This window comes from Onthophagus taurus, chromosome 5 (genome assembly GCF_036711975.1).
Source record: "Onthophagus taurus isolate NC chromosome 5, IU_Otau_3.0, whole genome shotgun sequence".
Classification (NCBI taxonomy): Eukaryota; Metazoa; Arthropoda; class Insecta; order Coleoptera; family Scarabaeidae; genus Onthophagus; species Onthophagus taurus.
In genome coordinates, this window is record NC_091970.1 from 5,987,062 (window position 1) to 6,002,994 (window position 15,933).

The 15,933-nt window shown below is 33.0% G+C and overlaps 2 protein-coding genes across 2 annotated transcripts; one reads left to right on the plus strand and one right to left on the minus strand.

The window, feature by feature from the left end:
* Window positions 1–528: 528 nt before the first annotated feature.
* On the minus strand, window positions 529–7,404 carry LOC111426699 (mitochondrial RNA polymerase). The gene is made up of 8 exons (XM_023061348.2): window positions 7,160–7,404; window positions 7,001–7,099; window positions 5,344–6,946; window positions 2,639–3,197; window positions 1,391–2,126; window positions 1,127–1,337; window positions 803–1,066; window positions 529–742 (listed from the first exon to the last, which is right to left on the minus strand). The coding sequence occupies exons 1-8, from the start codon at window positions 7,290–7,292 to the stop codon at window positions 613–615; spliced, it is 3,735 nt and encodes a 1,244-aa protein (XP_022917116.2). The 5' UTR covers window positions 7,293–7,404; the 3' UTR covers window positions 529–612.
* Window positions 7,405–8,166: 762 nt separating this feature from the next.
* On the plus strand, window positions 8,167–13,955 carry LOC111426700 (putative leucine-rich repeat-containing protein DDB_G0290503). The gene is made up of 9 exons (XM_023061349.2): window positions 8,167–8,319; window positions 8,778–8,842; window positions 9,152–9,476; window positions 9,536–9,881; window positions 9,932–10,629; window positions 11,700–12,371; window positions 12,421–12,533; window positions 13,543–13,652; window positions 13,707–13,955. The coding sequence occupies exons 2-6, from the start codon at window positions 8,778–8,780 to the stop codon at window positions 11,925–11,927; spliced, it is 1,662 nt and encodes a 553-aa protein (XP_022917117.2). The 5' UTR covers window positions 8,167–8,319; the 3' UTR covers window positions 11,928–12,371; window positions 12,421–12,533; window positions 13,543–13,652; window positions 13,707–13,955.
* The last annotated feature ends 1,978 nt before the right edge of the window (window positions 13,956–15,933 follow it).

Consider the following 15,933-nt stretch of genomic DNA (forward strand, 5'->3'; position numbering starts at 1 on the left):
TTTGGTATCAAATGAAAGCATTTTTAATTCTTATTAAGATCATTTCAATATTTATCAAAAAGTTGTTATATTTAATTTTGACATTTGACAATATCTAACTTAATTTTTTTGTTGTTTTTAACCCAAATATATCATGTTTGGTATCAAATGAAAGCATTTTTAATTGTTATTAAGACCATCTCGATATTTATCAAAAAATCGTTATTTTTAATTTTGACATTTGACAGTTTCTAACCAGTTTTTTATTTTTTAACCCAAATATATCATGTTTTTTATCAAATTAAAGCATACCTGATTTTTATTAAGATTCCTTGACGCCAATTCACTGCCTGTTGAAGTAGTTCTTTCCCTTGTGACTTGTGGACATTAAAGATTTATTTCTTTTGCGCTGTTAACCATAATTGTTTTGTGTGGCGTAATCCTCTATGGGAAATTCCTTCTGGGTCACTCATCGAACATCTGAAAACGCACAAAACAATCTTTTGGATTTTTGTAGGAATTTTTAGTAGTAATGAAACTTTAGTGACATCCTGTATAATCCATTACTTAAATTAAACATTTATTCTTATTAAAAAAATCACAATTTCATTACAACGTTTTTAAATAAAAAAGTTAACTAAAAAAGTACACTGAATCCAAAACCTCCTTTATATCAAAATCTCCTAATTTTGGTAATTTCCTCAACGTTTTGTTCAATTTCCGCTTAGCCATATCCGACGGTGATCCATCCAAAGTCAAATCCCTTAAAAGAAAAGAAAAAAAATCAAAGTAAAACTTATCCCAAAGTCCTAACTCAACTTACTCCACACTAAAGCTATATTTTTGAGCTAAAAACTCGGATAAATCGTCCAAAATCGTTTGCGAATGTAACGCGACGAATTGTTCCCTACAAATTTTATTCATAATATGAACAGTGCTCGCGTGAGTCCAATAACAATCGTGAACCGAAACGAAAGTAATTCCAGCCCTTTCGCAGTGCAAAGAAGTCAACATCATGTGAGTTGAGTCTAATGAGTGGATAAAATTTGGGGGGAAAGCATTTTTTTGTTTCATAACGTTAGGTTTTCTAAAAAAACAAACAAATTAAATCTCAAATACCGCTTAATTAGAGTAACAAATAACTTACTCATATTTATCAATGTGGAATTGTTCGAAATAAGCGTTTTGAGTTAATTTTTTGTATCGGAAATAAGGTTGAACAACAGGCAAACCTAACGGAGTGGTCCACTCCACGTTTTCCCCACAAACTGATGAGATTAATCGGGCACACTCCGTGAACCAGTCTTGTATCTCTCTGGTTGATGTAAACATAGTGCGGAGTGACTCAAATGTGCGAGCTAAAATGAATTAACTTAATCGAATTGTATTTATTAAAAAATGATTTAATTACTAGTTAAATAAGATGATCCAGCCCAAACGTGCTCTTTAGGAAAATCATCAATATCTTTTAATTGTCTCGCAATTTGTAATCGGGCCCCATATCTTGTTACACCATAAACTGTAGTCATCACGGTTTGCTTAATAACCTTCCTCCGAACGAATCCCTCCAAAACTTTCGCGATTTCCAACCCATTTTCAGCATCTTCTTTCCTTTTTTCCTCGACTAAAACCGCGACTGCGCTATAAACATCTTGAGGTTTTACCGCGGGGGTTAAATTAACACTAAATCCCCCGGCGCTATCTCGCCCCAACGCCGCGTAATGCTGCAATCCATTACAACTCCCATCTTGATGAATCGGAAAATACGATCGATAATTTTCTGGATCACCAGAACGTATCGCCTCGGTTATTTCAATCGCGCATGATAATGTTTGCCATGGCTCATCAGATTCAACCCACCATTGAGATCCATCCAACGGATGATCCGCGCAATCAAAAATTTTATCGAGAATTGTTTCCGCGAATTTTAACCGGTCCTCAACGGAATCTCGCTTTTTTAATCCGGTTAAATTAACGAGGTGGAGTTTTAGCCATTTTAAACCTTCGGGGCCTAATGGGCGGGCTTCCGCGAATACCAACATAGATCGGGCTAAATCGGACCCTAAATGATTTAAATGCGGGGGGATCGGGTAGACGCGACCTCTAAAATCCATGTTGTGTGGTAACCAAAAGATTTCATCTCGAAACTAAAAAACAAAAAAATTACACTTAAACTTATTATTACGATAAACTTATCGGGAGGATAAAAGATAAAAACAGTTAGCGAATACTGTTTTTGTCGGTAGGATTGCTATCGGCGAAATAAGAGTCGGTTGGTAGCAGTTTTTCCTCATATCTGGTAATTTGTGCCGTAGGTTGATAATGCTAACGTCTTTCTTTGATGTTAGAACTATGATTGTGACAATAATGCAAATCGTTTAAAAAAAATTTTCACAACACAACTGATAACGCATGTGTAGGGTGTTATAGGTTAACCTATGCAGTAACTATACAAAGTTTTTATATAAAATCCTTGGTAACCATATATATCTGGCAGATAACTGTATTATCGGCACCGCTGAGTACCCGATAAGTTATCCTGCCGATAATCTCAACAACAAAAATATCCGTATACAATGTAAGTAACTTATTGGCCAGATAACAGTGTCGGGAAGTTAATCGGTCAACCGACCCTTAGATTTATTAAAAATGTACTTACATGATTAGCTAAAGATAATCGATACAAACAATCACACCATAACGAATACATCTCGCTTTTTTTCCTCCGATACTGCAATTTTTCTTTAAATAATTGAAACCGTTGCGATTTATCCATATCCGGCGTAACTGGAGATGGTGGTTGCAAAAAAACCGGATTTTCTGGAACATTCAATTTATCCGATCCGCCTTTCCGAAAAACTTTCAAAATCAAATCTAAAATCTTTCCGTTAACCCTCCACGGCACGGCGGCTAACTGATTTAAAGCATCGAAACTCGGATATAATTGTCGGACGTCCGAGTTTTCGAGGCGTTCTTTTTGTGCTTGCGCTGTCAGTGGTAGTCGGACGAATTCGGTGGGAGCGACTAAATAACCGCCTGTTGTTAGATTGGACCAAGGTAGCGGGGGGCAGCGCATTGGGACTTCCGAGGCGGGAAATGTTAGCGTTTCTGGCATTGATGCTCGATGTAAGCGGGATAAAACTGGGTGTGGTTTGACTTCTTCGTTTACTATGCGACCTTGATGGCGGAAAACTGTGTAAAATGCTGGAAGGTGGTTTCTAGAAAAGAAAGAATAATGTTTATGTTTAAAAAATGTTAGGTAAGAAATACTTAAAGTTATTTGTTTTTGGTAATAATATCCTGATAGCGAGCAAGAGGAATAAAAAACATGATCAAGTATTGAATATATTTGGCTAACTTTAAGACTGAGGATTTAGCATGTTGATTAGGTATAATTCTTGTTCTGTTATATGGTCGGTAGACCTACAAAATTGGAAGATAAAGATCAGCGTAAAGTACCATATCTGCTTATTTGAAGCCTATGATCGCTTGTGCCAACTGTAAAGTTCGGCTAAAGTGGGATTATGGTTTGGGGTTGCTTCTCCTGATACGTATTGGGGACCTTGGTACTTTCATGACGACAACCCTAAAGGTACAATTCCATGACAGGCGACACTGCTGGTTTACATGTATATCTATGACAATAATTCTAAGCGCGGTGTCACTTCACATACAAATTATACATGTGTCAAAGTGTCGCAGAATTGTACCTTAACTGTCATGTTGTGAGGTGATTAACCTAAATAACATTTGTTTAGTGTTAAAATAATTATTAATATAAATATTATTATATTAAATTTATATTGTGTTATATTTTTCCTCCAATAACGTTACCTTTCCCACCTCACCCCGTCAACGTCAATTTGTTCGAGTTGAATAACCTTATAACTTATAACATAACCAATACTTAAGGAACAGTTGAGTTTATACAGGCTGTCATACAAAAAACGCCTCAACCTGTAACTCTGTTATTTACATTCCAATTTTCATGACGCATGTATCAAATGAAATGGTTTTATAAATACTATGATTCATGCTACAAATAAATTTTTTCCAACGCCATCTTCAATTTCAAGCGATTACTGACTTTTGTTTTTCAAATTGCTGCGTTACTTTTCTTCACGTCATTGCATAGAGATTGTTTTTCTGAATCCATTGATGTACAGGGTGGGCAAATTTGGGTGTTATTATAGGCTATCTCAGAAACTATAAGAGATACGAAAAAAGTAATCATCAAATATTTTTAAAATTTTTCAACGGCAGTATATTCTACTTAAAAAAGTGTCTTAAGAACGTATCAACCCCATTTCTCTAATTTCAAAAATAAACAAAATATGAGCATTTTTTGAAATCACGAAAATTTGACTTTTTGGCTATAACGTAAAAACAAAAGAAGATAGAGGTTTGGTGTTTGCAGGACTGAGTTAGTATCGAAAAAAGAGACCGGGACATGGCACCTACTTTTTTCGTATCTCTTATAGTTTCTGAGATAGCCTATAATAACACCCAAATTTGACCACCCTGTACAATACATCCATTTTAAATACAATTTTAGCAGAAAAAAGACACCTGTATACACAGGATTCACTCAATGGATTCAGAAAAAGAATGTCTATCCAATGACGTGAAGAAAAATATATGGAGCAATTTGAGAAACAAAAGTTAATAATCGGTTAATATTGAAGATCACCTTGGTAAAAATTTATTTGTAGTATAAATCATAGTATTCATCAAACCATTTCATTTGATAACTCGCTCATGAAAATCGGAATGTAAATGACAGAGTTACAGCTTGGGGCGTTTTTTGTGTGACAGCCTGTATATTAAAGTTTGTCTAGAGTGTTTCGTGACGTAAGTGGCCACGGATTGCGCGCGCAACCTCAAGGTCATGTTTAGTGAGAGTTGATGTGTCTTCTGTAGTGATAACATAAATCAATTACTACTTTAGTTTCCCTCAATTATTTTATGATAAGTGAATTTATATCAAAAATTAAGTTAATTTATTTTCCGTTTTACAACCGGTGTTCATTATATACCACACTAAGGCCCACTTTTACCATCCTCCTGATAAACTATCTAGAGGATAGTTGCCATGGTTACGGCGGTTTTAAGCACTCTCATTGGCTAAGAGCTGGATTTATCTATCGGATAAATTTATCAAGAGGTGGTAAAAGTGGGCCTAAATATATTAAACTAATTCAATTAAATTGTTTTCAAAATTTGAATTATTTGTAACCAATGACGTAATGCGGTATGGTTGCGTATAAACCTAGACAACCTCTTATTATACAAACTTTGGGCGCAACCCACTTATTAACCCCTAATGAGTAGACAACCAAAATTACATGAACACTCCTTACTTACTTGTGTTTACTATTATCCCTCATCACATTAACATCAATCTTCAAATCGTGCATAACGATATTATACAAAAATTTTCCAATCTGTTGCAAAACACCAGGGGGCCAAGGTAAATTATCCAAACTAATCGAAGAACCTTCTGATTTCGTTTGAAATTCCAATGATTGCCACTTTTTTCTTGTATTCACGTCGACACTTTTCGTAGGTAAAATACCTAACTCTTGATGTGAGAAGCAATAATCCTCGCAATAATCACTATGTATTTTTAAAATTTTATCTAAAACTTTAGTTTTTGTTTTTCTTAAAATTGTGTATCTCGCGAAAACTTTTCTCCCTAATTCTCTGTGTAAATGCCTCACGGTTGGACTATAAGTCTCCGACCCTTGTGCGATTAACATCGCTTCGTCTACAATAATATTGATGAAATCCCTATTTGGGATCGATCTTAAATAAGGTTCTAAATTTAAATAGTGCCTTTTAGCGCTTAAAGTAGCTAAATCGCGGTTAAATCCGAGTAACGCGTCTATTTCCCACGATTTAATCAATTTTTTGAGAGATTCGCGAAATTTTAACACTTCATTATTGGGTTTTTCAACGATTTCGATGTTTTTAACTCTTAAATAACCCATTTTTTCAATCTCGATTTGTTCCAGCACGTTTTTCCGCATTTTTTTAACCCCAATCAAATTTTTTTCCTCATCTTTTTTCTCCTCAAAACGTTCTTCTTTATTATTATTTAAATGATCTAATAAATTAATTGAATAATTAAAATCGGATTCTTTATAAATCGGTTCATAATTTTTATCGTACATTCTAATAGCTTTTAAAACATAATCGCGTTGGTCTAAAACAAAATTTACTTCATTTAAAATTTGGTCGAAATCAAAACCGTTTTCTTTTAATTCTAAAATGTATTTTTCAACGAATTTTAAATGATCGTTTCCTTTAATTCGGCCTAAACATTCTAAAATAATCGCGTAAGTTTTAATGTTGGGGGATATTTTTTCGGTTTGCATTATTTTTAGGACTTCTTGTAACTTCGTGAAGTTACCACGAGAAGCGAATCCGTGTAAAAGGGCGTTATATGGTCCGATGTTTAAAATGTTTATCGATTTAAAACGAGATTTTTGTCCCCAAATTGCGTTTAACCCTTTTTGGGGGTTATTTAAAACACTGCATATCTCTAAATAGGCTCCTAAAGTTTTTGAAACAATTTCTTGTTTTAATTTGACATCTTGTCGTTTTTTTGAGGTTAACTCCTTTACTGGGTCTTCATCAACTTCTAATTCTTGGATTTCATCTTCAATTACTTCAGGATGGAATGTATTTGAAGGTATTTTCGTGTCTAAAACGTTATTTTCTAAGTTTTCGATTTCGTCTTCGAGATTAGTTTGTTCGATGATAACTTTTTCTTCATATATTTGTGGGTTATCAATGATGGTGAGGTTATTATATGTGTGTTCTTCCACGAACTTATTACTTCTCATCATATCTTTTAATTTATGTAGTTCACTTAAATTTAAATTCGTTAAAGCTAAGAATTTTAAATCGTTAGGATTTAACCGAGTTATCCGAGCTTTATACTCATTCGTAGATCCATTTGAAACTAATAAAAGAAAATGTTAATCAACTTTATTTTTGGGTTAATCCCCAAACTTACCCATTAAAAGATCTGTGTATTTTTTGGTGGTTTTTCGTTTTTTGAGCTTCCTAGTTTTGAGGTTAGGATTGGTGTGAGTCGATTGAAACCGTTTGGGGGCTTAAAGAAACGAATAACTTCGTGGTGGGGTTAAATTTAAAGTAAAACGAAGCAACTCACCGGAATTATTCGATAAATTGCATAAATCGCAAGAACTGCGACCAAATAACCTAAAAATCGTTTCGTTCCTATTCAATGACACACCTTTTAGCGGGTACACCCGCGATTTATGCAGACTAAATAAGCGATACATGGTTTTAAAAACACTTAATTATGGTCTAATTATTGTTATTTTCGGTTTAAAAAAATATCTAACATAGAAATTCCGGTCACATGGGTTTTAAAAATATTTTGACAGGTTTGGTTATGTAATTTTACGTTATTACCAACTTAAATTATTTAATTAACTTAAATTGAGTTAATTAAAAAAATCTTTTATTTTTATAAATTATTTATTATTATGTTGGTTAATAACTAAATAATTAGAGTTAGAATTTAATAAAATAATTTCTACGCATTTTAAGTCGATAAAAATACTTTAGTATTTCCTTAATAGATGGCGCCACCGTTATAAGTGTAATTACAGCTACCACAAAATATTTTGTGCTAATCCCATTGTTTATAGAGTATATTATATGTAATTAGCTTACCCAATGCTTTTATTTGACGCCACGTTTTTAGTTCAGTTCCACCCTAGGGATCTTTGATCATTCCGTTTAATTAAAAAAAAATAAGTTTTAATCAATTGCAACCCCATCTAGCGGTAACCACTCACACTAAATCGTATCTTTGACATTTCAAAACCACCGTTTTACATTTCTTTTTAAATTTGTCAAATTTAACAAAAAAGAAAACATAATTGAACAAAAAACACATTGTTGAATACGCGAACTATTTATTTAAAGTGATTTTAGGTCCCAAAATTAACCAGGCACCAAAACATAACCTAAATTTTTTAATCAAAAAATCAAGTAAGTTTAATTTTATTAAATTTAAGTCATTTAATTATTAATTAATTTAATTATTTTGAGTAAAAATTAATAAAATTGAATTATTTTAAATGACAGATTTCTATTACCAACCTAATCCTAACCTGATTTTAATTTCATTTTCTTTCAATAGATGGCGCGAAACAATTTCAGGATTCAGTGTGGAGTTTCAAGAGGAATTTTTCTGAAGAATACAAATCAGTCTTTATTCTTCTTCGTAACGTTTCGTTCGCTTTTAAAACGTTTCTTTCAAACTATGTGCTTTAGCTGAAGTGGTTTTATTAAACAAAGGTAAAAAAATTAAGATTATTTTTGTGCTTTTTTTTAACTTTTTCTTAATTCACCAGAATTAATGAATGAACAATAAGATTCTTTCATTAGGTTTGTTTTGTTACATTTTTCTTTTTCCTCAGAGACACCAATTAACAAAAGGGATGTTAATTATTTAATTAAAGACTTAAAAAAAAGGGAATTCTTTTATGGTTCTAATTGAGGCATAAAAGGGGCCGAATCAATTGATTTTAATTGATTTTTTTCTTGCATTTTCAAAATTTTATTTAGATTGCTTTTGTTTATTGTTAAAGAAATTGTAATGAACCTTGCGAATGTGTTCCACAAGTCAAAGGGCATCTAGATATCAATTTATCAACGTTTAATTGATTTTTTCCCAAATATACTTGATCTTCCGTCCTTACATCTCAATTTATTAATCCAAATTAAGGTTAAGATATTCATTTTTTTTGTTGTAGATGGATTTTCGGTTAATTTTCGTCGCTTTTGTTGTTTTGAGCGGAGTTAGCGCCAGACCAGTGTCGTAAGTAAAAAGTTGTGATTGTTAATTATAAATTTATGGCTTCCTTACGGGGTTATAAATAGAATCTTTGCCTGTTTTGCGTCACTTTCCAGGCCTAATAATGTCCCAAACATGTGTTTGGCCGCTTTATAAATACCCTTTTAGTTCAACAACCCCCAATTTACCATTTTTTGTTTTCAACCTCCTCATTAAATTCTTTGTTGGTGTCAAGTTTCGCTTTGAAACTTCTTTGAAACAAAAATATCGGGTTACGCTCGAGATTAGACAAGTTTTATGAGAAATACTTAAAATAGTTTATTTTGTATTAAGAAACGAAGATATTCGAGATGCAATTTTATCAATCGTTAATATGATACGAGCAACGGAGGATAAATTGGAGCGCCACGAATACCGCGAGCGCATCTTGGGCGATCAAGTCAAAAAAAGCTTTATTTCGTTGGAGAAGAGAATTCGCGGGTTGGATCAAGGCGTTTTAAGCCGGTTAGATGAAAGAGTTGCAACTTTAGAGAGTGTTTGGATCCAAAAGGATGAAAAGGAAAGGATTCAGTTGCAAAAAACGTTCGATGCCGTTGAGGATATCCAAAAAAATTTGCCCAATATTGTTGAGAAATTAAAAACTGATATTATAGCCGAGGTTGCTTATAAAACATTTTTTTGTTTAACTAATTAATTAATTAATTTGGTTTGTTTTAGATTCGGAACAAACCTGAGCCCATTAACGTGGATAACACACCAAAATTCGATGAGATAAAGGATGTTATTTCAGGAAAAATCGATGCGTTTAGCGTTAAAATGAAAGATGTTGGGGATGCTATTAATAAAATTAAATTGGAGATGAACGACGTTAAAATAAATCATAGCAAAGTTAATGAGCTACATCAACAATCAAATCAGAATTTAGATAACGTCGAAAAACATCTAAAAAAGAACGAAAACGTTCTTGAAAAATTCGAGAATAAATTGGCCGAATACAACAATCGCGTCGATGTTTTTCCCCAAATTCAAGCCCAAAACGATTATAGCCGAAACATAATTCAAGGTAAAACAAAAAATTTAATCTTAAAACAATTAATTAATTTATATTTTTAGCCTTGGAGTCCCAAAAAACAAACGTACAAGAAATTTTAAGCGAAGTAAAAACATTAACGACAAAAATAAATAAAATCCCCGATAAAACCGATTTAGAAAATCATCAAAATTCCTCAATAAATCACCTAAATCATCTAAAACATGACTTAATAAATAATTTAAATCAATCAGACGATGAAACAACAACAAAAATTGATTCGATTCAATCAAAATTGAGCGAAAATCACTTAATTAATGAAAACTCGTTTAAAGAAGTCTCAAATATGATATTATCGTTGACGGAGAACGTAGCGACGAGTTATAACCAATTAAAAACGGAAGTACATAGTTTAAATAAATTGGAGCAAGTTATGGTGCAAACGGCGGATGGGGTTATGGATACAAAACGGCGCGTTGAATACGGGGTGCATCAAATATTATTGGAAGTCGGCGACTTGGTGAAAGCGCAATCGAAAATTGTTAATAATACGATGAACGAGATTTTCAGCCGATTCGAATTGTCCGTTTTGGATGAGGAAACCGGCGCGTTGGCGAATTTGACCACGAAAATCGGGGATGAGATAGCGCAAGTTTGGCGGCAAATTGGGATTATGCACCAGCAGATGAGTGCGAGTTCTGATACTTTGAATAAGTTGCAGAATCAGACTGATTTTTATGTTAATGGGTCGCTTAATGTTATGGATAATATGAAAGGAAAAGTAAAAATAAATTATTTATTTAGTTATACCTAGTATAATCTAATACTATATAGATATAACGGGGAATGAAATTTTTCATTTGCACTTTAAATTGTTTGGATGAATAATTTTAATGTACACTAATTCGAACAGCTATCCACTAGCACTAACACTAGACCTAGAACTAGAAACATTTGGGTTTTGCCGTCTGTCAAGACCTAGAACTAGAAACATTCTAATTCTAGTATTACACTAGCGCTATCACTAGAACTAACACAAGACCTAGAACTAGAATCATTCGGGTTTAGCCGTCTTGACAGACGTGCGGCTAAATCCGAATGTTTCTAGTTCTTGGTCTAGTGTTAGTTCTAGTTTTGCTCTAGAACTAACACAAGACCTAGAACTAGAATCATTCGGGTTTAGCCGTCTTGAGAGACGTGCGGATAAATCCGAATGTTTCTAGTTCTAAGTCTTGTGTTGGTTCTAGTTTCAATTGTTATTTAGCGCGAGATTGTAGTATATTTTTATTGAACGAAAAGTAGAACCAACAGTAGACCTAGAACTAGAAACATTTGGGATTAGCTATGGGTTTGAAGACACACGGCTGAGACGTTAGTTTTGTATACAACTATAATTGAACTAAAATTAAAGTAAACTTTATTTTAAGCAAGTATTAGAGCCACTGCCTCGCCAGCACAGTTGCCTCGGTTTCTAAATAATAATGTTATCTTTCGTTTCTAATGTTATTATTGAAAACCTAGAACTATTGCCTCGGCAGCATGGCTGCCTCGGCTTCTAAGGAAGGTATTCGTTTTGAAGAAAAGTTTACTAAATTTTAAGAACTAGAACTACTACCTCTGCAACACGGCTACCTCGGTTCCTAAATAATATGTTATTATCAAAAACCTTTAACTACTGCTTAGGATTCTAACCAATATGTTTGTGTTAAAGAAAACTTTCCATTATTTTAAATATTAGAGACACTGCCTCGGTTCGCAATGACAAAAAGTAATTTCTTTAGCATAAAATTAGCAATTTTACATTTTGAAAATTTGTTGCTGTATTTATTTAATTAATTTAATTTTTTTTAGGTTGGTAAAATAACTGATCGCATAACAGAATTAGACGGGAACTTAAATTATTTATTGGGACGATTATCGTTGGTTACCCAAGATTTTAGTATGGTCAAGAAAGGTTTGGGACAAGCTTTGAGCGAAATTAGGGCTTCGTTTCAAGAGGTGCAAGAAAAAGTGAAAGATAACGGACCGGGGCCGCACAAAATTCAAAACGAAAGTGAAGAAAATCAACCTGTTATTTAAAGAATAACCTAAAAATTACTATTATAGTAACTCCATTTATTATTATTAACATTTTTTTTGTAAACCATTTATTTTAATTATTATCTTATAATAATTTTTTTAAATAATATTTTAGATTTTTTGTACTATAAAAGAAAATATTTAAAGAAAATATTAAGTTGTTGACTTAACACAAAACAATTTTTTTTGTTACAACATATTTTCTTATCATTTCCTTAATTATATCCTAACAAAAAAATTTAAATTTGCATAAGGTGCATAACTAAAATTTATAGAATATTGTAGAAAAATATTACATTAGTTTTTGTTAAAAACTTTAGAAAGATGTTACTTTTTTTGATAACAATATACTTATTTCATTTGCCGATTTTTTTCAGTTTAACATTAACTGAGTTTTCTCAATGTCCTCAATACACTGATTTATCTCAAGGAAATGGAACTCAGGTAATTTTTGTTTATTCCACTAATTTAATAAACATTTTTTTTGATTAAGTTTTATGGAAAAAAATGGTATTTATACAAAACATCTGATGACTCAGAACGAGAATGGGATTGTGCCGTATTTCAATTTACGGGAAAGAAAACCATAGAGCAAATGATAACATTGTAAGAAATTAAGTTATTATTCTAACTTTACAACATATTTCAGTTACAGCTTTAGTTATGAAACTTCTGTGGTCTTTGTGTACTTTGAGTATCTTAGGGTGTTTTATAGTTCACTTTGATACAGCTAGATAAAGAACAGTTTATTTTCGCCCGAGCAATTCACGTTTAGTGTTGAATTGCTGAAATAGTTTCTTTAAAAAGGAGAAACATACATACGGTACGATCCGGACGTTTTCTAGTACACGTATTGCATTCAATGTTCAATGTGGCCTAAACGATATTATTAAAGGAAATTTAAGAATTTTTCAAAACTATATTTTATCGATATACGATTTTCATACTCATATTCCAAGAAATAGATTTTATACGAATTTTTAAAACTTAATCGGCGAAAATTGTAAAATTCCAAAAAATTATCGTTAATTTCAAAAATTTATTTCTCAAGAATTGCAAGTGATTTTTCAAAACGGCTTTTAGCATTAACAAGAGGATACTTTAATTAATAGTCGAAAGTGATAATAGCGACAGTTCTGTTAGTAATGAATGTGATGATGAATTACAAGCGAAGAGAAGAAAACTAGATGAAACTGCAACAAGAGATTTTATATACAGGTGCCCATTATGTATGAAATATAGTATATCACTCTAATGGATTAATGATGGCTTTATTGGCTCTGGTATTGATAAATGTTGTCATATTTACTCATCGAATTGATATAGTTTAATAAATGATGTGTTTGCATGACTTTTCCAAAATCACCCTTGTGCAGTATTTAGTTAGTTCGTTGCAGCTATGATGATAAAAAAATCGGAATGAACTTTTTAACCTTTGTATCCGTATCCTATCTGTCCAGTACACAAAGCACCAACGTTTTCGAGCGCTTTTTGCAACATTCAATTGAACCCAGAAAACAATCAGCTCTAATTTTGCAGCATCACTATTCATCTCAACTATTCAAGCAACCTTTTTTAGGATGTAGTCTAATAATCCCATAACAAAATGTTTTAGCGGGAAATCACCACCATCTACAACAACTTTAACAAACTTTTACTTATTGAACGCAACGGATACGTATGCAGTAACATTAGAATGTATAAACATGATCGTTTTTCACATAAGTAAATCAATTATTTGTTATTATTCGTTATAATAATTTAATTTATTTCTTTTAGATAAGATCCATGTTTATACAAGTAAACCACACCCCGAGAACATAACAAGTTTTGAAAATGATGTTGCCGACACACTGAAATCCAATGATATATTAATTACTTTAAAGGAAACGAGACATGATTGCGAATACGTTTCAAGAAGAAAGAAAAAAAATTAGATGATTAAGTTGTTAAATTTTTTAATTTTTTGAACACAAGTTTTTAAGAGAAAACGACCACAAGGAAGAAATCAATACACACTCACGAAACTACCGTCTACATTATTGAAATCACGTTCCCAACAACAACCGGGGAGAGAAAAATAATGCCACCCTATATCCGCAGAGAGGAGAACTTCTCTGCGCATCCTTTCCAATTTGTTACTTCCCGTTCGCGTTCTTCAATTATAAATACTTTATTATCGAAGTAGAAATTCTACGTTATTTAGAAGCTGAAATATTGATAATTCCGGGTCGATTTTAAAAACATTTCGAGTTTGTTGGTTCATTTTTTATTTATTTGTCGTGAATAAAAATGAAGAAAACATTCTCGAATAATTCATGTAACAAGAATTTCTGGGGGTATTTCTGTACAGAATTTCAGCAATCTAAGCACCAATAAGCATAACTCGGAATGGATTTTCATATCCCCCGGTAAACATTCGCGCTGGCAAATACCTTTCGAGAAATGAGTAAGTCTAAAACTCATTACCAAAACGTATTTGGGTTTACATTAACATCTCGAAGCTGAGGCATATCCTCAAGCATATTTCTATGTGGGGGAATTGCATTTTCCATATGCGGGGTCTATTTCCTGTGCACCTGTGGCCTAAGTCTAAATAAATAAAAACGCATTCAGAGATTCACCGACCGTCGTAGACACGGGTTTGCTTTTATCCTCGCCAGGGTGGTGTATTAAATAGACCCCGGGGTTGGAAGACTTCAAAGTGGGCTCGATTTATATGCGACGGAAATTGGGAATGGGAATCGTCAGGCTGCAACTTCGAGGGTTAACCGTAAACAACGTTTTATTCAAATAAATAAAAAGAAATAAAAAATATAGAAGTAATTGAAAAAAGAAGTAATTTATCATATTTGCCCCCTTCCGAGACGCGAGGACATTTACGACTGTCTGAGCAAAGTTTCTCAAATACCGCCGTAGTCTGCACTTTATCAGCGTCCTAATGAGGACTGTCGAGAGTTCTGACTGTGGGGGAGGGGGCTCCACCCGAAATAAAGCCCTCGTAAATATCGAGACGGAGGGTTTCAGTTTTCGGCACGACCTCATTTTCCGGCAGCGAATCGGCCCATGCCACTCTCATAAAGTTTTGCGAGGAAAAATTGTTCCATTGCACGGAAAATTTGAAAAATCCCCAACTCTCAAAAAACTTGATGTGTTTCCGGTACGGTTTATGCTCCGCTCTAAATTACAACGCACTCGCAACGAATACTCAATTAGATGCATACAAATTGCGGTAAATTCCTGGATTAGTGTGTGGTAGAACTAGAAACTAAATGGCTTTCATTTATCTCGCTCGAAATTTATTCAATTCACTTTTTATCATCTTTAGTTATGTTCGAATTCATTTCATGTCGAAAAATAACAAAAAAAATTCAACGAAATCGATTTTAAAGTCGCGGTGTTCTTTTCGATTCGGAAGTTATTGTTTCTATTACGTATCGCGAACTTGCTCACCAACAACAACACCGTTATGGATAAAGTTTCTTCGAAATTGCGGGTTATCGACAATTTCAAATGATGGATGGTCCCAAAGGAAAATCCCAAATCATGATCGAAACATTGAACTTAACCAAATTATTCTTCCATGAGATATTTCATGGACGTTTCCATTAACTACTTATAATATTTTTATGAGGGCGTTTTTACCACTTTATTGACAGATAAATTGGTACCTCCTAAAAAGGATGACATTGATTTAGCTATTATTAATACGAAATATAAGTTATTTTTTCCCTTTAAATCGGAAATAGATGCATAACTGTAGGAAGTTTGATAAGTTAGAAGCAATTTCGAAGTTTCTGGATTCAATAGAGTTGCTTGTTGGTGAAAGTTCATGTAAAATTTACCAAATTACTAGCTTTTCTCGGAAGAGAAACTCTTTCAATATTAAATGTGAGGACTAAATCGCTCCTTTTGAATTATTTAACTTTAAATAAATAAAATCGGAGATTAATTAATTCATTAATGGCGGACCAATCAACCTTGCTCGGTGAAAAGTCATTCAGAT